The 26,846-nt window shown below is 31.7% G+C and overlaps 2 protein-coding genes across 6 annotated transcripts; both read left to right on the top strand.

The window, feature by feature from the left end:
- Position 1: 1 nt before the first annotated feature.
- LOC148625248 (uncharacterized) lies at positions 2–14,684 on the top strand. 5 transcript variants are annotated; one of them, XM_088568661.1, is made up of 17 exons: positions 2–20; positions 1,768–1,931; positions 3,025–3,209; positions 3,443–3,516; positions 4,619–4,737; positions 5,530–5,594; positions 6,015–6,106; positions 6,637–6,730; positions 7,109–7,259; positions 7,808–7,930; positions 8,438–8,573; positions 9,613–9,760; positions 10,602–10,835; positions 12,340–12,490; positions 12,922–13,011; positions 13,739–13,903; positions 14,565–14,684. In XM_088568661.1, the coding sequence occupies exons 2-17, from the start codon at positions 1,817–1,819 to the stop codon at positions 14,657–14,659; spliced, it is 2,037 nt and encodes a 678-aa protein (XP_088424787.1). In that variant the 5' UTR covers positions 2–20; positions 1,768–1,816; the 3' UTR covers positions 14,660–14,684. The 5 variants fall into 5 exon arrangements, with proteins under 5 accessions (XP_088424787.1, XP_088424784.1, XP_088424786.1 ...); XM_088568658.1 differs by lacking the exon at positions 2–20 and adding an exon at positions 25–126; XM_088568660.1 differs by lacking the exon at positions 2–20 and adding an exon at positions 53–101.
- Positions 14,685–19,743: 5,059 nt separating this feature from the next.
- Positions 19,744–26,254, top strand: LOC148625247 (DNA replication complex GINS protein PSF1-like). Its single transcript, XM_088568655.1, has 7 exons — positions 19,744–19,860; positions 22,775–22,839; positions 23,892–23,987; positions 24,402–24,492; positions 25,081–25,197; positions 25,449–25,523; positions 26,080–26,254. Exons 1-7 carry the CDS (start codon positions 19,786–19,788, stop codon positions 26,149–26,151), a joined length of 591 nt encoding a protein of 196 aa, XP_088424781.1. The 5' UTR covers positions 19,744–19,785; the 3' UTR covers positions 26,152–26,254.
- The last annotated feature ends 592 nt before the right edge of the window (positions 26,255–26,846 follow it).

Raw genomic sequence — 26,846 nt, 5'->3', positions numbered from 1 at the left:
AGACGTGGAGTAAACTTCCGGTAAGGAAACACGTGTGGTTTGTTTATGTTTTTTTTTTTTTTTTTTTTTTTTTTGCGAAATGAAGAAATTATTAGCTAAAGGTGCTCAAGATTGCAATATTTAACAGTTAGTTTAAGCACATTTTATTGCTTAATGTGCAGGCAATTGGATCGGACATAAGTTACACCAATTAATTTACAGGGTCCTTTTTACATAATTAATTACAACTACAAGTATTTTGTAAACATGATGTGTACAATGTAAATAATTAATTGCGACAAAACCGAACTTGTCACTCCAATATCAGTACTGTAAAAAAGAGTATAAAAGGAAGAAAACAAAGGAAATAAGTAACAGGATAAAGTTAAAATTGCTTTCTATGATCATATTTTAACATTATGCAGTATTTACATCTTGCACTTTCACTTGATTAGCATTATATGAATGATCTTTTTTTCTCGAAGAATGATAAGGATTATTGTAAAAAAAAAGTTGGCGCAGTGGTCAGTTCTATTGTCCAGGTAATAATGACATTCGCTGTGGCATTTTTAAAGGCAGTAGCTCCTTGTCCCTATCATGATTCTGTATGTTTTTGACACAAACCGGATGTGTGGATGATTAGCCTGTAGAGGCTCCCTATCCACGAATGACAATTGCGTGGACGAGCAACCACTGCCATTTTTAAAACCTGATGTGTATGCCTCATTAACTGCATGGAGGCGTCCAATCAAATAGCCTCCCTGATGGCACAATTATTTGGACTAGCACAATTCATTCCCTGAAAAATTATATTAAGGGTTCTATATATTGTTCAAAGTAGAAGCCATTATAGCTAGCAAAAAAAAAATAATGATAATGCCTAGCTACATTGACCCAGAACCCTACAAATAGTTTTTCAGAGACCTGTGCAATAGTCCTTTTACACCCCACAGCCTTTTATATAGATTAAAATTATAGCAGGTGTTTCATAAAGCAGTGCATTAACACCTACATGTAAATCAAAGGGTGTAAAGTTAGCCCTCTATGTATTAAAGAGTAATTAAAGGAACCATGATTCTAACAGAAATCAAAAGAATGAAATCCAGGGACAAAGACCAGACAGGGAAAACAGACACACACAACAAAATACATAAAATACCCCAAAATTATAAGTACAAAGCAACAAAAGTGAATGAGCTACTTGGACTTATTAAAAACTGGAAGCGTGGACCAGGTGCACCTTTAGGGTGTAAAATTATTTCGAATCGAAGCATTTACTTAGTGGAATACAATTATTTAACTAGATATCCAAAAGCTTTAGTTGGAATAAGGGATTTTGAATGCACATTTAAACAAAAAAGTCTTTTAGCTCTTAATTAGTTTGACAATTAACTACATGTATTGTTGTAAATCTTGGAAGCTATTTTCTTACTTTGGGTCAATCTTAGAAGGGGCAGAATTCCAACTACTTAGGTTTTGTCCAGCATGAAAATCTTTCCCTTGACACTGATGGTTAGTACTTACAAGGCCAATGATATTAGCATGTTATGTTGGAAAAGGAAGTATTGAACAATTATAAGGCTGACAAGTTACTATTTGTAACATATTTATGAATAGAAGAGAATTTAAAAATGGCATTGTATGTGCCAAAACTTCATCCAAAGTTAGAATATATTATGACATAATCTTTAATTTTAGATGTCTTTTCACCCGGTGTTGCTTGTCTATACCTTGGAGAACTTAATACATAATTCAAGCTTATTGTTCTTAACTCTTTTGTTGTTACAGGTTGAAACACTTGTAGGTATTGGATACTGAGAATCAAACCACCAAGACAATGAAAGTAGTGGCTTTAGTCAGTGGTGGAAAGGACAGCTGTTATAATATGATGCAGTGTATAAGTGAAGGGCATGAAATAGTAGCCTTAGCTAACCTTAAACCTAAAGATAAAGGTAAATAATAGTCTAAATTAACCTTAAACCTAAAGATAAAGGTAAATAATAGTCTAAATTAACCTTAAACCTAAAGATAAAAGTAAATAGTAGCCTTGGTTAATCGTAAACCTAAAGATAAAGGTAAGTAGTAGTCTTGGCTGTCCTTAAACCTAAAGTTAAAGGTAAATAGTAGCCTTGGCTATCCTTAAACCTAAAGATAAAGGTAAATAGTAGCCTTGGCTAATCGTAAACCTAAAGATAAAGGTAAATAGTAGCCTTGGCTATCCTTAAACCTAAAGATAAAGGTAAATAGTAGCCTTGGCTAATCTTAAACCTAAAATTAAAGGTAAATTGTAGACTTAGCTAACCTTAAACCTAAAGATTAAGGTAAATCTGGAGAATAACAACATTGTGTTTTAAGTTAATAAAATCTGTTAAGTTTAATGCATTTCATTTTCTTATGATTTTATAATTTTCTTCAATGCTCATGTGGGATGTAAATTTACTGTATCATCGGATTCAATACCTATAAAAAGAAACTAAGGCTTCATAGCTTGAATGGTACAATTGGAAGATGATCTTAGTGCTTGATTTGGCTTCCTACCATATTCTAATTTGTTCAACAATGAGTGCTTCTTGTGGACTAATGATGCTTTTGGATCTGAATCTTTTGTGTACAATGTATTTAGTTTTAATATTGATGATGAGAGGTTACTCCTTTGAACAAGTGTATAGCATACATACTGTATTTATATTTAACATTAATCTTGGTACTGTGGAACTTTTAGGTTCATAGGGTATCAAGTGTCTTGTTTGTTTGGAATTGTCAAATTCATATTTTTAGGGAAGCATAAAATTCCTATAAAACCTTACAAACTAATGATTGAAATCCCCAATGCCAAGCTCTGTGAAACACAAGTGTAACGAAATTACTCAGGAATACTTATGACATCTTTTTCACTGTAGATAGGATTGAGAAAAAAGATTTCATCCAAATTAGTTGGGTGATATCAAACACTAAAAATGATTGTTACTATTAGTTGATATTTTCTTATACATGTAGTACGGATAGTAAACGACTTTATGTCATAATAGTTTTTATTCTTTTCAGATGAACTAGACAGTTACATGTACCAAACAGTTGGCCATCATGCAATAGATCTGTATGCTGAGGCTATGGAATTACCTCTGTATAGACACACTATAGAAGGATCATCTTCTCTTGTAGGGATGGACTACAGTCCCACCCCTGGTGATGAAGTTGAGGATTTATATACATTGTTGAAAAAGATAAAAGTATGTACAGTGATTGCATATGTACCAAAATAATGAAATTGTTTGTATATAAGATGACTGGTACAAAAAAAATGTACTCCTTTAGAAAAATAACAGTAAGTTCCCCTTAGAATTTTTCTGTAGAGACAATTTTTGTTTTGTTTCTGTATAATTCTCATAATGATTTTTTTCTATGACTGAAATATGTGGCCTGTGAAAAAACAAACCAAATTAAGCTTTGCATTTTGTTTCAGGATGAGCTACAGATTGAAGCTGTTTCTGCAGGTGCAATTCTATCAGACTATCAGAGAGTTCGGGTTGAAAATGTGTACGTCTTTTTAAATGGTTTTCTTTTACTCTTTGAAGTATTGAAATTGAGACCCATGTAAAATTTTGTCTTAGAACAAAATAGGCTATGAGAACTGAACTTCTAAAACTGACCGACTTATATAATGAGAATAGGTATGGTGAATATGTCAAAGAGACAACAATGACAATGTCAGCCATATTCCATCCATTGGTCTTCAATGAATGATGAGGAAACACTCACACCAAAGGGCAGGCTGCATCTGGCCCCAAAACATCATTATACACAGGTACAGTGAAAGAGTTGCCCTATATACTGGAGTAACATAAAAATATTAAACATAACGTGAAAGCGAAACATGACATACAGAGGCCAGAAATTCCTGACTTGGGACAACAGCAAAAAATGCTGCGAGGTTAATAACTTTGGCATGATCACAACCCTCCCCCTTTAAAATCTGGCCACTGTGGAAAATATTACACAATTTAACACACCTAAAAATCAGTTCAAAAAGGTATGAGTCCCTTGTTACAATGTAAATAAAGAAACTGAATATAAATTACACAAATGTACAAACTAAGGACTACTAGCAGTTAACTAACTTGCCATCTTCAGACCAGATTAAACCTACAAAAATTTATGTCCCCATCATATGTAAAATCAGTCCCTATTCTTCCCATGTGGGCTTGTATATCATAAGTCATACAATAAGGACAACTCGTGTCATTCCAAAAACTGCTTTTAAATATAATGTTTTAATTTCTATGTAAAGACCCTATGAACGAATCATGGGCGAATTATGTGGGGAGAGTTATAGGCATTATTAAAGTTCCACCATTGGTTTCTGACATTTTACAGTGTTTTACACTTTTCTTGTGCAGTTTATGGTTTTTCCCTAGTAATGTCTTTATTTTAATTTGTTTCTGGACTCATGATGGTCAAATTTCAATTTATACATACCCGTCTCCCCCACAAGGCCTTCATGTTGAAAATTCATAGTTAACTATATTGACTGGAGAATTTTTTTATAACTACCACCTGAAAGAGAAACTGTGATTGTACTTATATTATTCATTGACTTAAATTTGAAATTTTATTTTGTAAGATTGAATTTATATTTCAGTTGTCATAGATTAGGGCTCACTTCTCTTGCTTACCTATGGCGGAGAGACCAGTCAGAATTACTGAAGGAGATGATAGATTGTGGAATATCAGCTGTATTAATCAAAGTGGCATCTTATGGTACCTATAAAAAACTAGAATACAAATTTGTGATGGAGTTGAAGCTAATTTACTAAAGATTATTCAATGATGTTTTTAATATGTTAAACTATGCAGATTTTTTATACAATATCAAAACGTTTCTGGTCATATATTGTTAAAGTGTTAGTGTTGTATGGGGTTTGTCTTTAAGTTAGTCCAAAATCAAGGTCTAAAGGGTAAGAAAAATAACTTTGATTTCAAGAACAATAAATCCTTGGTGGCCCTTGATATGCTGAATCAAAGCATGTATTAAGAAGTTTTTGGACCATAGTAAATAATTAAATGTCCATTTTCAAATTTTAAATTTATTTGACCACATTTATTCTGTGATAGAAAACTCTGCTGTCCCAAATATTTGATTACAGTCTATCTGAAGGAAGCTTCAATGTAGTTTCCATACTTGCTCAACTATTCAGTATTTGATTTCTGTTGTTGTATCAAGCTGCACCCAAAAGAGGATTTTATTTATATTTAAACGGTGAATACTTTTCTTTTGTTTATAGATTTTCATGGTTTAGTTTTTCATTTAATTTTAAACCCTGAATTTTGATTTTAATTTGTAGGGATTCTTCATTTGACCATTTAAATCTAAACATTTAATTTAGAAATTTGAAACAGTCAACTGACCAGTTTAATAAGAAAAACTGTGATAATTGATACTCTATAAAACTGATTTTCAGTAGATTCTTAGCACTTCAACTGTAAAATGATATGGTATCTGAGTTATTGATTGTAACTGTCTCTTTTTGTTATTATTTTTTTATATTCAAGGACTCACACCAAAGAAACATCTTGGGAAGACTATTAAAGAACTATACCCTCAGCTGAAACAGATGGTATGGATCTGGCTCATACTGAAAGATAACTTCTTTTTGTGCTTTGGCATGGAACAATGGAAGTTGTTTGAAACAAAAAAACAGGATTAATCACCTGTCTTAACTTTTGTTATTACTGTATATTGGTAATCTGGAATAGAAAAAAAACTTTGTAGGAAGTTTCATTTATCATTATTTTTTACATGCATTGGTTAATACATATTGCTCCTATATCCTAGATTCAACATCAGACATGTGACCATTCCAAATAAACTAGAAACAGCTTAGATGAATATACAATTATATTAATCAATATCTCGTAATTTCAAACAAGCTTTGTTGTTATGACCACAATCAACCTTGAATGAAACAATGCCAATATATAAGACTCACAACTTGTACCAACTGTTGTGTAAGTAAAGAAGTTTCATATCTTTTTAGAATAGGGAGTTTGAGTTGAATGTGTGTGGAGAAGGTGGAGAATATGAAACATTTACAACAGATTGTCCTCTGTTTAATAAATCAATTGTCCTGTAAGTATCTAACATTCAACCTGTAGTAAGGGTTTTAGAGAGGTGCAATTTAAGGATCATTTCACTAAAGTGAAAAGTTTCAATTTTGGTAGACCATTTACTTTTACAATAACTGTGTCAGAACAGGTACTTTGTATTGAATAAATCAAGCTTTGATTTAAAGCGTGAGTTTTTTCTTGTTATCATTAACACCTAGGTGGCCCTGTGTTCTTTGATCATATTGTCTTTTGAACATTACTTTATCCACAGACTTTTGTTATTTAATTGTTTTAATTCAATACATGTATATGATTAAATGGACCTGAATATTGCCTACAGAATTCACTTTTTTAAGGTCTAAACAGTACAAGGAAAACTGCCTATAATTTATAAGTTGTAGTTCTGACAGTATTTTAATGAATCTGATATTATTTAGATGTTTTAAAGTATGAAATATTCTGTTTAATTTTTTTTATTGTGTGTAAGGTTATTTTGGACTTTTAGGACAGTTATGAAATGAATAACTGTAGGTATTAACTTTTGATTTCTAGGGATTCTGTAGAAGAAGTACTACATTCTGATGATGATTTTGCCCCTGTTGGTTATCTGAATCTAAAGTCAGCCCACTTAGAAAATAAAACAGAAGTAAGTGGAGTCTACACATTAATTGAATTGTCCTGATTTTTATACAAATTAGAGAAAATGTATTGTATATTTCTACAACCAAAAGAAGTAGAATTGTGAAATTTTAATGTACAGGTGTTTATAACTTCAACACAATAATATGGACCTTAAAATATATTGGTAGGTCTACCATTTGTTAATTTGCAGTGCATATTTCACTTACTTTTCAGGAGTTCTTCTTCTCCTTCTTTTTTAGGTATTCAATCAGATCTTTGATTATTATATGCTGTTGCATGCATAGACAAAAAAAATATAAATGTTTTATGGCCCTTGTTTACTTTGTATTAATTATGTTGATAATTGAAATAAAAGATCAACTTTACTGATTTATTTTTTCAGGGCTCTACTAAATCATTGTTAGAAAAATTGTCTCAATATCCATTAAAAAGAAGTAGTGATATTCATAAGGAGCTCTTCTGTGAAGAGGAAATTTCTGATTTAAAGGAAAATACATCGGAACATTTCCAAGTACCTGTCTGTAAATGTGCAGGTAACTTCAAGTGTCGTAAATTATAGTATCAAGACATATTTTTTGCATTTTAAATTCTTCAATTACTCCCTATATGCAAAATTACAAAATATCCCTGTTTGAACAATTAATTGGAATGGACCAATTCAGAAATTGTACGGAATTCTAGAATTGCTAAATAATGTGCATGACACTCATGATTGGTCATGATGTATTTTGTGAGTACACTGCGATGGCACCACATTATTTATGAAGACAGAGTTGAATTCATTGGATAAACTCCCCTATCACAAGTATTAGAAAAAACTACTAAAGACATTTTCCTTAAGTACAGTGATAAAATGAATAGAAATGACTGGAAAAAAATGAATGAAATGTGCTTTAGGGTCTTATAAGAAAATTAAGAGAACATGTACCAGGTAGTGTAATTATTGTATTGCCTATGCCTATTGTCATCAATTTCATGTTCGTCGCTTGGATATAGCTGAAATATTGCTGCTTTGGCATGAAACACCAATCAATTGACAGATTGCTGAATTGACATATCGTAATACATATATATTCTCTAGGTCCTGTAGAAATCAAAGCAAAGTATACAAAAAATGAATTATGGATAACTGGTATAACTATAGAACTAGACTCTAATCATTCTACAGAAGATTTAACTAAAATGGCTATGGATAAACTTAAAGGTATGTTGAAACTTAGAAATTTATCACTGTTATGCAAAATGTATCAACAATCTAATGTGGTGTAGTGAACTTTAAAGTATATTTTTGGGTTTTATTTGCTGTATATATTGCAACTTCCTAAAATTTTTACCAGGGGCGTATTTCATATGGGTACTAACTACATGTAGCAATTTTTTTAAAAGTTTATATTTTTAGGGAATAAAATTCCTACCAAGCTTACGCAGATCTCTGTAAGCCAATAGGACAGGATACATTTTTTTACTGGTATTTTGCTATTTAGAGTCCACTCTTTACATTTTTTTGCAAAATTTTGTTTTCAATTACCAATTGTTTTAGTGTTGATGGAACTTTATAGACTTCTTTTCAGTAATTTATATCTACAAATCTTACTGTCATTTGTAGTCATATGAAGCTATGTTGGGCTTAGAATTTAGTTCAGTTTTGATGAAACTTGCTGCTTAAATGTAACACATAAAGCATTGAATCACATACCTGTTTTTCTTTCAGATTCTATAAATGGTATCCATGGTAACTGGAGCTTACGTAACCTATGTATGATACATCTCTATGTCAGAGACCTGAAAGATTTTGTTGCGATAAACTCTGTTTACAAAACTTACTTTGGGCTAAACCCACCTTCAAGGTACCATATTTGATTTTACATATTTTTTCAAATGTTTTCATTAGGAATCATAATCATAATCTAATATTTTAAATGTACTCTTTTTTTCAAGATCAGATTTGTGACTTCATTTTCACACCACCTATCTTTTTTGTAAAGAAATTTTTTTTCCGCTTCCTAGTCATGAAAACTTGAATATGGATGTTTAGAAGGGGTAATCAAGGGAACCAAGGTTATTGCGGTAATCAAAAGAATGTAATCCAGGGACAAAGACCAGACATGGAAAACAGACATACACAACAAAGAACATAAAGTAACTAAAATCATACATACAAAGTAACAAAAGCAAATGAGCAACTTGGACTCCACTAAAAACTGGGAGCATGGACCTGGTGCAGCGGTAGGGTAAGTGTCCTCTGTTTTTCTTGAAACACCTGCCGATTTGCTTATAAAAAGTCAAGTCCGGGTAGACAAATGAGGAAAGGAAAACTATGACCCGTTGAATAAATCAGTTTTCATGGTGCAGATGGATACACCATAACGATCCACGAGTTCATGATGACGACCATAAAACTTCTGTAGTGATGACTTCAATCTTATAGTAACATAACACTGTTCCAGAAGCCTATTTGTTAGAGTTCTAGAAAATGGGAATAAGGCATAAACCTGTTGAAATATTGAAAGAAAGTAGATTTTCTGTCTTGAAATGGTTAAAGGTGTGCACAGTTTCTTTTTTCCATTACCGGTAATATATTTGAATGCTATTATAATCATTGAAACATGATGTTCAAATATCATGTCTAAAGACAGCTGCAACAAGACATAGCTTGAGGCGTGAATTTAACCCCCATCTTGTGAAGTTGAAAGGAAGATGCACTTGAATTGTATGTATTTGTAATCATCTTTGGCAGTTTTTCTTTAAAAGTTAGGTGGTTCTTCCTAAAATCTAATGGCTATTCCAGTGAGTTAGCTGTAGAATAACAGTAAACCAAAATAAACAAAGAAAAACGCTTAACTATTCTCAGGTTATTAGTTTGGTATATTTTAATGTGTTTTTAAGAGTGTGTGTGCAGGTCCCATTGCCAGAAAATATTGCTCTACAGCTTGACTGTTATGGTTACCATGGTGATGACAGAACTACCATGCATGTACAGAGTATCTCTCACTGGGCTGCTGCAAATATTGGACCATATAGTCAGTGTGTAAAAGTAAGACTTGCTCATTCATTTGTTGATCTGCAAAACTCACATCTCAAACCAAATAGCAAATTCCTTAACATTTGATAGAAAATAAAGTGGTATAGTGTAGATGTTGTGCATACAAAAAACTCCATTTTGAATTAAAGATTAGGGATTTGTATAAAATTAATAACAATGTAAGTGTTTATATTTTCTGCATATAAAGTATGGGAAGTATGTCAGTGGAAACCACTCAGTACATGTTTATAATGCATGGGAAGTTTGTCAATGGAAACTACTCAGTACATGTTTATAATGCATGGGAAGTTTGTCAATGGAAACTACTCAGTACATGTTTATAATGCATGGGAAGTTTGTCAATAGAAACTACTCAGTACATGTTTATAAAGTATGGGAAGTTTGTCAATGGAAACTACTCAGTACATGTTTATAAAGCTTCTTCGTGGTCATGTTTTATTTATGCTTCTTTAAGAGTAATAATAGAATAATTATTTTGAAAGAGTGAATAACCAATTGATTATCCTATTTATTATATAGATTTTCTTCATAATTGATCAATATTTTCAATTTGAATTTTAAATTCTGTGATTGGCAGATTGATATCTAGACTTGCTACAAATCTAATTGATATCAAAATTGTGACATTTTTGTGGGAGAATTTGTGAGAGTGAAATTACCGAATTAATTTCACGGTGTGAATTATAGAAATTTATTACACTAGGAACATTAGGTAAAATCTATACAATAAAATGGAATAGTCTTGGATCCATGGTGTTTATCAATGGCCCTCCTAAAGAAACTTTTTTATTTTCAGTTTCATAAAATTGACCTCAAAACAAAAATTTTACAGGTGAAAAACAAGAGACTCTATGTAGCAGGACAGATAGCAATGATACCAGCTACTTTACAGATAATAAATAGTGGGATCAGGGCAGAGGCCAGACTGTCTATCAGACATGTTGAAAGAATTTTATTAGCTATGCCTGGCAATGCATCATTACAAAACATTTCCTTGGTTATATGTTATGTCACCAAGAGAGATTATGTAGCTATTGCTAAAGAAGAATGGTTTAGGTATAATAAGGTAGGTTTAATGTGATTTGTTGTACAGTGTTTTAAGGCTATATGTCAGGTGACCATGTGAATTCAAGAGAATTGTTCCTTAAGGCATTGACCATTTTTATCCTGAGGGGGCCTAGGATTCGATGTCAGATAAGAATGATTATTTTTTTTTGTTTGTGCAAGTGCATTTTTTCTCTCAATACTTTTATTTGAAAATCTCCCTTGTTAAGCAATGGGGAAATATAAAAATCTGTATTATTATTCTTTTCAATGGATGACTGAAATAACTTTTTCCCCAGAATTTGAAACATTTATTTCTTTCCTTAAAATGATCCTAGATCCCCCCTTTAAAAATCAATTTTAGGATGTGATTGATTATAAAGTAAAGTAAACAAAAACATTGTATGCATAAATACCATGATATAAATTAAAGGTTTAACTATTTGTACACTTTTATAAAAGTTTGTTTTTAACACAAATTCTTTAAAAAAAATCTTATATCTATGCATCATAGTGATGTCTCTAGAAGTAGCAAACTAAGTACAAATCAGTCTTTGGTTTTTAAGTAGCACTCCAGCTAAGAATCATGCAAAATGTAATTCATGGGTAAAAAAGCCTATATATTTTTATTTTTGATATATTGTTTAAATTGCCATAGTAAACAGAAATTAACATTCTGTTTTTCATGTAACCCATGTTCTTAAGAGATAAAAATTATATAGAATGCACTGTAGATTTCAAAATTAAGATAGATAACTATGCAAATGCCTTTCAAACACAATAGAATCTATTAGATTTTTAATGTTGATTATCTCCTAAGAGCAGGCAGATTTGAATGAATAAATACTAATTTTACTGTATAGATCAATAAAACAACTTAATTACAAAAATAAAAATATGTAGCCTTTTTTTTGGGGTGCATCACATTTTTCAGATTTTGCATGATTCTTACAAAGACAGCTACTTAATGCTTTAGAAATTCTTACTCAAAACAAAATTGGGAACAAGACTTACAAGCCCTGTACCAGTAAATCATAGTTATTTGACAGGGAGGCAAAATAAGTTGCTCTATGCCATAGTCTATCAAATCTATTATCAGATAACATCATATGACATTATTTGAAAATAACTTATAAAGGTAGTGAATAAGGTAAATCAGTGGCTCTTTCAGGCTTGTATGCAATGGTGGATTCAGAGATTTACAAAAGGGCGCCCAAAAAAATGTGAAAAATATGCATCATATTCATGTGCATTAATAGTTTAATACCAAAATTTGCTTGATTATTTATTGAACTATATTTCTTTCTAAGTACATGTACTTTCCAATGTTTTAATGTGAAAAATAGAACTTTATAAAAAAAAAATCGTCAATTCCAAAAGCAAACTGTAATATTATCTTCTTTTCTTGGTCTTATCTTTCTCTGTTAAATGTGACTCCTTTGGTCATTAAAATGATATTTTTATTGTAAAAAGTGGTTAACCTACTTTGAAAAGTTTTGAATAATTCATATTTTATATTCAAACAGGGTAAAAAATATAATGAATCATACAGTGAGGTATCATCTTGGTTTTCGACAAAATCAAGCCTACTAGAATTTGTGATCGTTCCAAAACTTCCTCGGAATGCTAAGATAGAATGGCAAGTTTATGCTGATACTACAGACGATGAGAAAAAAGGTATGTACATTGAAGACCATAGATAGATATGAAATCTTAGGAAACATTATTAGAACATTATCTTAAGCTGATATACATGTATTAAGATGAAAAAACTAAGCTAAAAACAAGGATAAAGCACAATACTGTATACTATGAATAAAAGAAAACATATTTGAGAATAACTTATAACTTCTTGAGAAGGACAGACAATAAGAAAACTCAAAGCTACAGTTTTAAAGTTGAGGTAGAAAGTATCACTGGAAACTTGATAAGCTAAGTGATCCAAGTGATGATTATTTATAAAGCTGGCATGATATCTTGGGAGTATGATATCAGGATTACTGGGTATTTCCATTTTTTTTCTGTTTATCAGCAGGTTTTGTTCTTACATCTTGATATTTTTTCTATCTTACCCTCAATACTAAAAAGAATGTGGTTCATTTTTTCAGTTGATTCTGTTATTCGTAGATGTGATATTTATGAGGCTGTTGCACATTATCAAGTATCTAATTCTTCATTGTCCTGCATCATTACAGTTGGTAAGATATGTAATAGTTAAATTGTTTGTTTCCATGTTGTATTCAAAAATACATTATCATATAATTTTAAGTCAAGTTTAAAGGTTATTAAAATTTCAAATACTTCTTTATGAGTTCAAATTTTTAACAATAAATGCAAAAACATTGAAATAGTTTTTTTTTCTATTTTGAATACCCAACTAAATAGGAATTCAATTATAATACTATACTTATACTCTTTTGCAACTTTTTTTTTTATTATTGCAAGTAATGCAATGGAGTTATTTTGCAAAAATGAAGAAACTTTGTATTTATACTTGTCTAGAGTTTAAATGGAAACTTGCTGAGAATACAATAAAACAGAAAAGTGTGGTATAAAATTTTATATTTATAAATAAAAAAATATATAGAAAATTTATAAAATTACTCCTTGAGCTACAATAATTTTTATACCTCCTCACGTGAAGGGGTGAGGTATTATGTGATTCCCTCTGAAAAGTTGTGTGTCTTTCTGTCTGTTCAGCTACGGTAACAGATGGTTACCAGATGATAACGTGAGAACGAATCAATAATTTTTTAAAAACTTTGTACAGTTGTTTAGGAACATGAAATACAGGTTAAGTACAATTTTCAGCAAAATCTTGTAGTTTATAAGTATAAGTAAACTGCCAAAACCAGGAATTAATATAGTCCATGCTTTAGTTTGGTACTTCACATATTCTTCACCTATATTTTTTTTTCTTTTCAGATACATCTGTAGATAAACCAAAAGATGGAGAATCAATAATAAGATGTTTTTGTGGTTGTTACAAAGAAGTAGTAGACAAGTCTGGTGTTGATTGGAAAACATTACCCACTCTACAGATATTTTACCCTATTTCTCAGTTTTCATCGTATGATGACCTTATAAAAGGTATCAGTATATTTGTTTCCTTTTATAATTGTTAAAATACTATGCTTTGAAGAATGTGTCTTATTCAGTCAATGAATTTTTAGAGTCCTCATGACAGTAATCTTTACAAATATAACCTTTGACTTGTGGATTGCTAACTGTTTGATTTCTCTATGACAAGAAGTATACATCTGACATTGGTAGCCTGAATAAGTATTAAAATCACACATATGCACACTTATTGAAAGTATTTGACATAACCCTTAATTTGGGTGAGTGGAAATTTATTAAGATATAAAACTTGGTTAATATAAAGGAAAAATACAATTTTGATAGCAACCTTTTATTGGTTACAGGTACCTTATCATATTGTCTGAATATTTCTTAGACTTATGAACACAATTTAGTACTTATAATTTTCAAATTTATGTAAGATATTTTAGAATTAAGGTTGTGCAAAAATAGTAGACATACAATAATTTTTCTTTGTTAATTTTGAATTTTTTTTTCTTTTCTTTTTCTTTTTTTTTTTTAGAATTTATTATAATTCTTATGATAGATGTCAGTGTAATTGTTTTTATCCAAAAGAAAGTTGCAGGAAAATGTCATATTTTCAATGTTTTTTTAGAATTGATTTACATATAGAGGAAATTTCTAATAAGCATGTTCTTTTCTTTTTAAGGTCTGAAAGAACAGTTTCCCACTGATGTTATATTTACAATTGTTCCTGTGATAGAACTCTCACTGCCTGATACTTTGTTACTTGGTTGTCATTAATTAAAGTTCTTTTTGAATCATTTTATATCGGTTTATGTATGGTGTTTATACTTTCTTTTGCAACTTGAATAGGCACACATATTAAGGTCAGAACACTAACTAGTTAACTACATCAGAAGTAGATCCACAGGTTTTCAGTTTAGTGTTGAAAATAGAGTTAAAGACCAAACAAAGCAAGGCAAGAAAATCTTTGGGGTGGCATTTAAAAATCGAGTTTTAATGCACAAAAAAACCATGTTACGCTAGGTCTGCGAAATCTGTACGTGTCCATATAAGAGCATGGAATGTGGTCATACATCAGAAAAAAAGGACTTTTTAGCTCAACCAGCCATAGGTCTTGTGATCTATTGCCCTCACTTTGCATCCATCACTGTCTGTCGTCGTCATTAAAATTTTTTCAAAACTGTTCTTCTCTGAAACCACTATACCAATAAGAACCAAACTTGGTATAAATATTCCTTGGGTATTCTGCATAGAATTGATGTGGGGATTTTTGATCTGTCTAGAAACCTGACTGCTGTTACTAAAAATAGAACATAGGGGTAGGAAAGAGGTTTTTTTGCATATATCTTAAGATTGAGCCAAATTCAGGGCAAAAGTGGTCAGCATGTGATCTATCTGTGGTCAAATTTTCATTTAAATCTGTTAAGCCATGTTGAAGTTATTGCCCTTTTTATCCCCCCACGACATGTCGCAAGGGGACATGAAAATGCTGGGCATCCGTCCAAGTTTTCCACACTTTTTTTTGTTATGCTTTTACCAAATAAGTTTGTTCTAGGTATATGGCTTTATTATGAAGAGTTGCAGATTAAGTTCGACTTGTTTACAGTTGAATGATTTTTTACGGAAGCCCATCTTAAGCCCATTTTTACGGAACCTTGGACTTAGAAAATTTCATTGAATTTACAGTTTTCTGCACTTTTTTTTTGTAATGCTTTTACCAATTGATTTTATATTTTGTATGTAGTCTTACTATGAGAAGTTACAGATTAAGTTCGACTTTGGTTACAGTTGAATGATTTTTATGGAAGTTAAGGCCCTTGGACTTGATAATTTCAGTGAATTTAAGGGTTTCCACGCTTTTTTTTCACAGGGGACATTGGAACACTGTTCTTTTATTTGATTTTTTTTTATTTTAATATTATCTTTCAAAAACCTCCTCTGACAATACTAGACCAATTAAAACCAAACTGGGTATGAATGTTTCTTAGGGTATTCTGCATAGAACTGGTGAGGAGATTATTAATTGAAAAAAATAGCTGCCGTTCGGTTAAGCCAAATTCTTTCAATTGCCGAAATTATCCTTATTATAAGGCCTACACAAGTCTTCAGGGAATCAGTGGTAGGACAAGGTCTCACTAACCACTTCTAATGTTTCCATTACTTTACATGTTAAAAAAGTAATTTTCAAAGTCTCACAGTGAATTCCCAGGACAAATGATATCTTAAAGTTGCATACCGTTGCGAAGCTTGGAAAGTAAGGCTTCCAAAATCATTATGCTAATGGTACGATGATTGTAGAAATTTTTCACAAAATTTACTTGAATAAATAATACTGAAAATCCACATTTTTACCTGTTCTGCTAACTGACAGCATGGAGGCAAATTACTCCCACATGTAAACAATATTCATACACTTTTGTAGTTAATTACATATATGATTTTAAAGTACACATTCTCAGCTTTATTTTGACTACTTTTAATCATAATACACACAAATATTGCACTTACAATGCATATGTCTAGGTTCAGTGTGTTTTTGGTACTACATAGGGGGGGGGTGTGGCCATTTGACCCGGAAGTGGTTAGTGAGACCCAAGTCCTTGTTGGAGTTCTTGCCCTTAATAGGTGAAAAATGACTTTTTTTTTTACAGTTTTCAGCCAGTATCTTGAAAACTATGATAAATAGAAAGTCACTTTTAATTGATGAAATGATCCTTATGATAAGGCCTGCAATAGTCTGTGTGGATCAAAGTTGTGGGACAACTTCTTGTTAGAGTTATTGCCCTTGAAAGGCGAAAAATGATGTTTGTAGCAGTTTTCAGTCAATCAGCCAATATCTTGAAAACTATAATAGATAGAAAGAAACTTTCAATTGATGAAATGATTCTTATGATAAGTCCTATCAAAGTCTTCTTTGAGTCAAAATTGTCAGACAACTTGTTAGCATTATTGCCCTTGAAAGGCAAAATTTTAACCAGGTGAGCAATTAAGGCTCTTGGGAGCCTCTTGTTTGCTGAGGAAATTGTTACATAAAGAGAATGCCTAAATAACATGGTATTTAGAGATGATTAATAAGTGGTTAAATAGGGAATATGAATAATGGGCTTTTCTGCATTGCATTTATACCTGTTTGAAATGTACTGTAAATGTTCAATTGTTTTCAAGTAGACTACTTTTTGCAATTTTTTTCAGCTGACAAATAATAACAAAATTGAAAAAAATCAATAGATTACAACATCCTTTTATGTAGCCTTCATATCTTGAATCACTGGCAGATAAGTGTTCAGTCTGACATGAAGTAAGAATAAATCTGCTGTACATATGAGAAGTTTCAGGACTCCTATTACATTACTAGTCACCTCTTGTGAATGCACACTATTAGCTAAAGAACCATGTCCTGGTAACATACATGTATTATTTCACAAACCCTTTTTTTTTGGCCATCACTTGGCATCTGTCTTCATCATTGTCCTTCGTCGTCGTTCACAATTTTTCAAAACTCTTCTCCTCTGACACTACTTGACCAACTGGAACCAAACTTGGTATGAATGTTCCTTGGGGTATCCTGCATAGAACAGGTGTGGTGATTTTTGATCCGTTGAAAAGTATGGCCGTTGTTACTAAAAATAGAACATAGGGGATCAGACAGTAGTTTTTCGCATATATCTCCAAAATGGTTAGGTTTAGTCCATTCGGACATGGTTTAAAGTGTTCAGCATGATGAGATCTATCTGTGGTCATTTTCATTTTAATCTGTTAAGCCATGTTAGAGTTATTGCCCTTTTCGACGTCTTTTTGCTATTTTTAATGTTATTTCTTTCAAAAATCTTCTCCTCTGACACTACTTGACCAATTGGAACCAAACTTAGTATGAATGTTCCTTGGGGTATCCTGCATAGAACTCAAGTGGGGATTTTTGATCCATCGTAAAACATGGCCACCGTTACTAAAAATAGAACAAAGGGGTCAGACAGTAGTTTTTCGCATATATATCTCCCAAACCATTAGGTTTAGCTAAATTCTGAGGTGGGTAAAAGTGTTCAGCATGATTAGATCGAGCTGTAGTCAAATTTTCATTTTAGTCTATTAAGCCATGTTCGAGTTATTGCCCTTTAACAAAATTTTTTGCTATTTTTAATGTTATTTCTTTCAAAAATCTTCTCCTCTGAAACTTTTTTACCAATTGAAACAAAACTCGGTATGAATGTTCTTTAGGGTATCCTGCATAGAACAGAGGTGGGTTTTTTTGATCCGTGGAAAAACATGGCGGCTGTTACTAAAAATAGAACATAGGGGTCAGACAGTAGTTTTTCGCATATATCTCCAAAACCGCTAGGTTAAGCCAAATTCTTTCAATAGCTGAAATGATCCTTATTTTTAGGACTACAAAAGTCTTCAGGCATGAAGGTTGTCACATGTCTCCTTGTAAGAGTTATTGCCCTTTAAAGATGAAAAATGACTTTTTTTTTACAGTTTTCAGTCAATATCTTGAAAACTATGATAGATTTAGACTTTTATTTACTGAAATGATCCTTATGATAAGTTCTATCAAAGTTTTCTTGAGACAAAATTGTTGGACAACTTCTTGTTTAACATATTGCCCTTGAAAGGCATAATTCAACCAGGTTAGTGATTCAGGCTCCTGAGAGCCTCTTGTTTACTTATGATTTCCATAAGTAATAAATATCCACATTCCATATGTAAAAGATTTAAACAATAGATATTGCATACAGAATTTTTACATTACTTTATATCTTGGCTTTGATCTGTTCTAAAGTGTAGATCAACAGCTAATATGATTCTGTATGCCAAGCTGTCAATTATGAACAGAACCAAAATGTATATCTAAACCAGACTCTATCTAATATTTTAAAAAAAATATGGATCAACTTTGATAAGGCACTGACTATTTTATTAGTCTGGGATCTCTTCCTAATTTTGGAATTTCTTTTTTTTTTTACTAATCCATTGAAAAAAATTAAAATGATGATTTTATATTTTCCCCATTACTTGACTCTGCAGACTTCCAAATAAAAATATTGATTTTGGTTGCGGCTGAAATAAAATTTTGTGTATGTGTGAAAAAAAAAATGAATACCGCTAATATGCTAAAGGCGGGCCAAAAAATCCAAATCTAAACTGATTACATGTACCTGTACACAACGGAAAAGTACTCACAATTTTAAATTAACAAACTTCGAAACGAAACAAAACATAATATCATAAGCAAAACAAATGAACTATATTGCCATTTGTTACTATTTTATATGTAATAAAAAATTCCTGTTTACAAACTATGTACAAAAGTCAGCATGATATCTGCATGTATTAGGAAAAAGTTCTAGAACCATTTTGATGATAAAAATATGTAAAATTATACATGTATGCCCAACAATCCTGGCGAGGATTTACAGGTGTATGCCCTCCCTAAAATTGGGGAAATTTTGCTTTGCCTTGCTCTCCTTGGCCTTTAATTCTACATGCACCTCCCAACCTGAAATCTACAATTGTGAAAGAGGGATAAAAAAAATCAAAATAAACCTGCCTAAAACAAACAAATCCTTCAATCTGAAAAGTGAGGAGGAGTATAAACTATACTTTTCAAAAATAAAATAAAAAAAAACTTTTGACAATTCATTCAAACTAGAAATAACATTTCTAAAATTATAAGTTCATGTTTCATAACGTAATTGGTACCAATATTTGTTGATATGGTACCGTGTTATTTCCTTATTAAAACTTTAATAGGTTTAGAAGAAATTTTAAGGCTTCCTTGTGTTCTGTAAAAGTAAAATATTTTTTGGTGTATTGTCAAAGCTGTTCGATTTCAACCAATGAAAATCGAGGTAACAATCAGTGCTTTTGTAAACAGAAAAATGGCGGGAAATTAAACAGCTGTTGAAATGTTGGCCGAAAAGGCATTAGAACTGATAAGAGAGCTTCAAAGATCAGTCGGCGGTTCTCTTACGCCTTATAATGTTAGTTCAGTGAGACATTAGAATGTTGGTTAACCCTTCTTTTGATATATTGAATAGGGGAACCTGATAGAATTGTATAAAGCTGTACTCGTTTGACGTTTCGTGGTTTATTCTGTAACGTCTTAATTTGAACTCAGGAACTTGAAATCTTGTCAATAAACTGAATAAAGTACTTCATGAATTATTTATTGATAAGGTTTCTAGCTCCTGGTGTTTGAAGCACTTTTGAAATGGAGAATAGTCTGTTCGTCCATTCAACTCGTTTTCTTAAATTAGGTACATCTAATTTGATTATGAACAGATTTGGAACTATTCATGAAATTAGGGCAAACTCCCCATTTTTGCTACTATCCCTCATAGTGTGGGTAACACAGAAGAAAAACTTTTCATGCACTGGGTAGAAAAATCTGTCTGAAATTTGTCTAATCCCGATTCTATGCCAACTTAATTTTTATTTTGCTTGGTCGCCTTCCTCAGGTTCAGGATCTAATTCTATATATACTGTATTAACCCAATTCCGGTGGTCAAAATGTTAAGCTTTTGATAATTAAAAGAATGATGGATGGAACTACAGGGTTTGACACTAACTTTTCTAGGTAGGTAGCCCAAAGGACTTTCTGATCAATAAATTAGGTAGTCCTTAAAATTATCTTGCAGCCCTGTCATTAGGTAAAGTAAAATTAAAGAATTAATTGATTATTTAATTCATGCAATTAAAAAAAATCACAGATTGTGCCTGCTTTTTAGCTTGCCTGGATGAAGGGCCATGTGAGCTATTGCCATCACTATTTGTCTGTTGTCCGTTAACTTCTTCAGACATCTTCTCCTCTGAAACTATTCGATAGGATGTAACCAAACTTTTGCATGAATTTTCCTTGCATATTTTTAACATCCTTGTGTGGGGATTTTTGATCTGGCAAAAACATGGCCACCGTTACTAAAAATTGGCCATAGGGGTAAAATTGCATTTAGCTAAAATCTTGCCGTGGATAAAATTGATCATGGTGAGATGGACCTACGCCAAAATTTTCAGTAAAATCTGTTGACGAACAAATGAGTTAAGGGTCCTGAAATGGATTTTTTCCCAAATTTTGCAATTCCAACTTTGAACATCTTCTCCTTGAAAGCTACTTGATGGATTGAAACTAAACTGAGCATGAATGTACCTTACAATATCCTTAACAATCTATGCGTGGGGATTTTTGATGTGGCAAAGACCTTGGCCAGTGTTACTAAAAATAGACTATAGGGGGTCAAATTGATGATTTTTGGAAGTAATTGTAAACAAAATTCTGACAGGGATTAAAAATTAATCAGCATTGTGAGACCCAACTTTGCTGAAATTTTTATAAAGGTCTGTTTACCAATGTCAGAGTTATTGCCCTTGAATTGTCAAATCATGACTATGAGAGATTTATTTTGTAATATAAAAACCGGGTAGATAACTAAGCTGCTCTCTATTGATTAAATGATTCTTGTGACAGTAGTGCAGTAATGTCAAGAGTCCAGCTTTAGAAAGCTTAAAAGACTATTTTTGACCATGTTAGCGATTCAGGCTCTCTAGACTCTAGTTTGGTTCTGAATTGGTGTATTTTTTCCCTTGCATCCAACAGGAGGGGGCAGTTCTTAAATAAGGTAACTAAAATTAATGTTAGAAGAGAAGATCCCATAGTAATTCTGTTGTCTTAGATTCCCATTTAAATATTTGACTTGGCAGTTGGCTAACATAATCATGGCAGTTTTGTCATTAATTTGAGTAAGACAACATGAAAGAATAGCTTTGTAGATATGAAATTGTAACTTGTATAGTTCATTTATAACACAGACAGACCACAAATTTGGGTTAACCCCTTATTTTAAAGATATTTTTAGGGAGTTTTGGTGCAAAAGAAGTTGCATATAATAAGGAATAGTTTTTGGTGTACAAGCTGCATGTATAGACAATAGTGATAGTTGATAATTCTCATTTCTTTGAAGTAGAACTTTCATTAAGATAATTCATGCAAAGTCAGTTTTTGACCTTCTATTTCTGCATCAAATCATTACTTGTGCTCTTGTTATCTTGATATCAATAAGCCTTCATTGGTCCTATAATTCCTATAGTTTAGCCTGAAAATGGCATTTTGTCTATATTAGCCCTATAAATTCCAATAAATTTATTGGAGAATTTATAGTATTTTTTTAACTTGCTGCCCTCCTAGTGAAGACGTTCTCCTGAAGAAAAAATATAGTTACTTCCCCCCCCCCCCACCACCCAAAAAAAACAAGAAAAAATTAATTAAAAATCAGATCGGTCTTAGTTTTCCTGGTGGTATGATGAATTCAGTCATCTTTAAGACCTGGTGAAAGTATGTTTTCTTTGTATGTTGTTTTTTTTTTTGTAATTCAATTTTTGTCATAATGTAGGGCTCACTTTTAGCCACTAGGCCGAAGTCCTGGGCTAGTAAAAATTTATTTGGGCTTGTGAAATGTGTATATTTCTTTTTTTCTGGCTAGTCATTGAGAATTTTGAAGGCATGGACTGTCATAAATCCCTAATATTTAGGTATATATTTCATATATCATACGGGAAAAACATTATAATTGCCCTATAAATCCTGAAAATTACCTTATAATTTCCAATTTTTTAAGATATTTTGCCCTGTATAAATCCTTAATTTTTAGTCAAAAGCCACTTGAAGACCTATATTAATGAAAATCTTAATTTAGTAATTTTTATGTCTTGCTGACCTACTATATATATATAGCAGCGCAACTGAAGCAGAAAACTTTGTCCAGTAAAAGTACAAAAATAAGAAGACTAACTACACAGATTTGAACTTTATTCTAATACAAGAATTTACAAGTGAAATAATTATCATTAAAAATACTGATTTACAAACTAGTAGATCAGTCATCTTGTTTTACTTTTTAGGAGGACACAGCTAGACAGGTGTTGGAGGAGATGAAAGTTTTGTTTGAACAGAACCAAAAAGATGTGTAAATATGTTCTAGTGTGAAAAAAAAAAATCTTATCTCATGTACTAATGCAGGGTAACACTCTATGAGTTAGTGTTCTTGTGCTCTATAGTGATGTACATAGACATCATAGGAATACATTGTATTAAACAGAATTACAATACTTGCATGCCTACATTGTATGCATTTTGATAAAATTTTATAGGAAAATTAGGCTTCATGTGTTGATGCACATTAAGAGAGATACTTTATATCTTGGTCTCACTTGTTACTTCAGGGTCAAATGGCCACCCCTATATTGTACCAAAACACTGAACCTAGATCTATGGTGTGCATTGTAAGAGCAAAATCTTTGTGTATGTCCATCAAAAGTATTCAAAATAAAGGTGAAAATGTGTACTTTAAAATCATATTTGTAATTTACTACAAAAGTGTATGAATATTGTTTACATATGTAAGTACTTTGCCTCCATGCAGGCAGTTAACAGAAAAGGTAAAAATGTGGATTTTCAGTATTATTTATTGAAGTTAATTTTGTGAAAAATATCTACAATCATTGTACCGTTAGCATAATGATTTTGAAAGCCTTATTTTCCAAGATTGGCAATGGTATGCAACATTAAGATGTCATTTGTCCAGGGAATTCACAGTGAAACTTTGAAAATTAACATGTAAAGTAATGATCGGAACGTTGGAAGTTGTTAGTAAGACCCTAGTGTCTGGAAGGGGAGGTAATACAACCTGCAGGCTGGAAATTTGTTAGACGTACATAGAAGGAAGATAATAATGGTCTGCAAGAGGAGATACATTATTTAAGTCAATAAGATAACAGATTGTAAGCTTGTTCACAGTATTTATAGATAGTCTAACAGTTAGTTTCAAGTTAAAAATACCTGATTATAATACAATGTATGTTAAAATTTCCATGTAGAAATGAGAATTTTTTTTGTGCTGGTTCACAGTATTTCTAGTTGGTGTTACTATCTTTGATCGAATGTCTCATTTTCCGATATGCTGATGTAGGAAAACTTATTTGGTAAAAAAAATATACATGAATACTATTTTTGTTTCAGAAGTGCTACAGTAGCTGGTGAGAATGGATTGTTTTCAGGTGTACAGCTCCGACATGCAGCATTAGAAAGAAACAAAAGATGTCTTTTAGCTTACATGTATGTGAAGGAATCATCTGATATGTAAAAGGAAAATGTGAACTACCTCGTATATGTGAAAGTTACAAATTTATCTTATCATGAGGAAAATAGTGAAGTTTAAAAATTTTTGTAAATATTTTGTGCTTGAATTCAATTTTAGAAGAAGCTCAAGATATTTTACTAGCTCTTTTTTCTGCTGCTGAATCGCCTTTCCCCATTATCCATTTATTTCTCAGTTACAACTGGACTACTAGTAAGTGCTTTGTATTTGGTACATGTACCCTTGTATATGGCTTTGGCATGATGAGTTTGAACCATATCTTCTGGTATTGCAATACAAGTATTGTTCTATAGATGTAACTTAAATAGTTCTAGCTGTAGTAAGGCTTCACCTACAATTTGTAGTGATATAGTGATACTATTTATTTCCAGATATAACCGATTACAGAATATAAAACAGATGAGATGGGAGTTTGGTAGTGTTTTACCTGCTGATGTCAAATTGAATTTGGGTGAATCAGAGGTAAAAAATGTCCTTTCTTTATTTGTTTGAAATTTGCAGTGTTTAGTATACTACTAATTAATAAATGTGTATGGCAAATTAAAATCATAAAATCATCTCAATTTGTTCAGAGAAGATGTTAAGCCAACCTATCAATTCCTGTTATTTTGGTAGGTGAGGTCATTTCATACTATACTGCCATTCCAACATCTTAGATTGTTAAGAAAATACAGTCTGTTTCAATTTTTGTTTGCTTTTTGGTAGGTAAAATTTGGTTGTTGTTCACACATGTAGCTCACCTGCATAAGTCAACTTGAATACATGCACCAAATAATACCTGTGGCAATAAGATTTTCAGTTAAACTGAAATTTTATTTTTGTATTTAGTAAACTTCACAAATAAGATGTCAGTGTTTTAATGAATTTTAGTTTTGTATCTATTGGTTTTTTTCTTCATATAGTATGAAATAATGTTAATCACTCGCCTCTTTTTATAGTCATCTAAGCATTCTGTTTCCATCCCTTTGACAGATTCTTTCCAAATTTTAGTCTTAAGATCCATATAGTTGAAGAATTTCATTGTCTTACTTGTAACTTACACTGTTAAAGGTTCAGTGGTTTGGGAAATACAACAAGATGTTGGCCAATTATATGAGATCTATAGGAGGTCATGGTGGACTAGATCTGACACAGGACTTGAAGCCTCCAAAAACATTATTTATTGAGGTATGATTTCGAAATGGAAAAACAAAAAAAGGATTCTAACATCATCAAGTACACTTGTTATCTTTAAGTATAATACTGAGAAAAAAAAAACGTAAGTAACTTCCACTTCCATTCAGTCAGTCATCTGTTTTTCTTTCCATTAACTTCTCAAAATCATGGGGAATCAGAAAATTGGAAAGAGGCAAAATCTGTATGAATCACATAGATAAAAAAAAGTTACTGTTTTGTATTGGTTGTTTTTAATCTCACAGGTAAGATGCTTGATGGACCATGGAGAGTTTGAAACACAAGATGGGAATATTGTCTTACTCAAGAAAAATAGTCAAGTAAGTGTCTTTTCTGGTTTATACTTACAAAGATGAAAAAAAAAAAAATGGAAGAGAACCAGTATGGCCAGTGTATTGTGTTTCCAAATACTGGCAGTCCTCCTATCATAATTCAAAAACCATGGAAGTAACCATGTAAATTTCTCCCAAAGTATTTTTTAGTTCCCATTTTTAACTCTCCCTTAAATCTGCAGGAAAAGGCACTTTTGAACAAGGATAACTAAATCACTAATGGTCTGACAATATAGTTTAACAAGAGGAACAGATGTTAAAACTTATACAGTCATTTATCTGTACTCTAGGCTTTTCGTCCGATTTAACACAATTTCATTATACATGTATCTGTGGAAATCAACTCAGATTATTGCTTAAGGTTTTTGAAAATTCACTTTAAACATTCCATAAATAAGACAATTACATGTATAGTAATGACTCAATATTTATATGTAGCTTAACATTATGGCACTTGAAGCATATTGGTTTGAAATGATAGAACATTATTTTATTTTGTTTGAAATAAATGTTTTGAAACTAACAATTCTATGGTCTGTTACAGCATTTTCTATTAAGATCTGAATGTGAACATTTGATACGACAGGGAATACTAGAGCATATAGTTCATGGATAAAGTGGAGAGGACTTAGTTTTTAACTAGTGCAATATAATTCCTAGAAGTGTAATTATCTAAATAATTGTACTAATAAATTAATGTATTAAATTCTTAAAAAGTTTATGGTTTGACCAATATTATTATACCCTCACTCTATTCCACTTAGAATGGGAGCTATATTGCAATCACCTTATCCACTTTTCTCAGCTTAAAAGGAATGGTTAGATATTTTCTAAATTACTTTCGCGTGACAACTTGTACAGTGTCTCCCCTTTTCAAGTTCCTTGCTCTTTACTTCCTGATTACAGATCGACTTGGTGATTTTTCAGGTGGTACATAATAGAAATTTTGTAACATACTTCCCAGCTTCTGTTGGAATGAATGCTTAGATATTTGATGAATTGCCTTTGCATGATGAATTTTACTCTCTTCTTTTCCTAGCTTTGATATGGTTGACTTCAGGTTTTCTTAGCACACCATAGCATGCAACATCTTGTTAATCTGGGACTTGATATTCAGTGTACAATATTAAATTTCAATGAAATTGAACTTGACCTGTATTTTATTGTTCTTTACAACTGTGACAGTGGAAAAAATTGATAATCAAGATAATCATTGATCTGTTCTCAAGTTCTCATCTGGAAACCGTTGGGGGAGGATGGACAGAAATGCAACATATTGGAGGGTATCGCATAATACCTCGCTACTATGTG

The sequence above is a fragment of the Perna viridis genome, chromosome 2, assembly GCF_037379345.1.
Source record: "Perna viridis isolate PV_CMFRI_1.1 ecotype Kerala chromosome 2, ASM3737934v1, whole genome shotgun sequence".
In the NCBI taxonomy this organism is placed as follows: Eukaryota; Metazoa; Mollusca; class Bivalvia; order Mytilida; family Mytilidae; genus Perna; species Perna viridis.
The sequence above is the reverse complement of the archived record's forward strand: the minus strand, read 5'-3'. Positions and strand labels throughout refer to the sequence as shown.

Excerpts from the sequence above, each read along its gene's own strand:
- LOC148625248 (XM_088568661.1), top strand. The coding sequence starts at position 1,817 with ATGAAAGTAGTGGCTTTAGTCAGTGGTGGAAAGGACAGCTGTTATAAT. Across the intron at positions 7,260-7,807 it reads ACCTGTCTGTAAATGTGCAG|GTCCTGTAGAAATCAAAGCA; the intron begins GTAACTTCAAGT and ends TATATTCTCTAG. Across the intron at positions 9,761-10,601 it reads CATATAGTCAGTGTGTAAAA|GTGAAAAACAAGAGACTCTA; the intron begins GTAAGACTTGCT and ends AAAATTTTACAG.
- LOC148625247 (XM_088568655.1), top strand. The coding sequence starts at position 19,786 with ATGTTGGCCGAAAAGGCATTAGAACTGATAAGAGAGCTTCAAAGATCA. Across the intron at positions 24,493-25,080 it reads TGAATTTGGGTGAATCAGAG|GTTCAGTGGTTTGGGAAATA; the intron begins GTAAAAAATGTC and ends ACACTGTTAAAG. Across the intron at positions 25,524-26,079 it reads TACTCAAGAAAAATAGTCAA|CATTTTCTATTAAGATCTGA; the intron begins GTAAGTGTCTTT and ends GGTCTGTTACAG.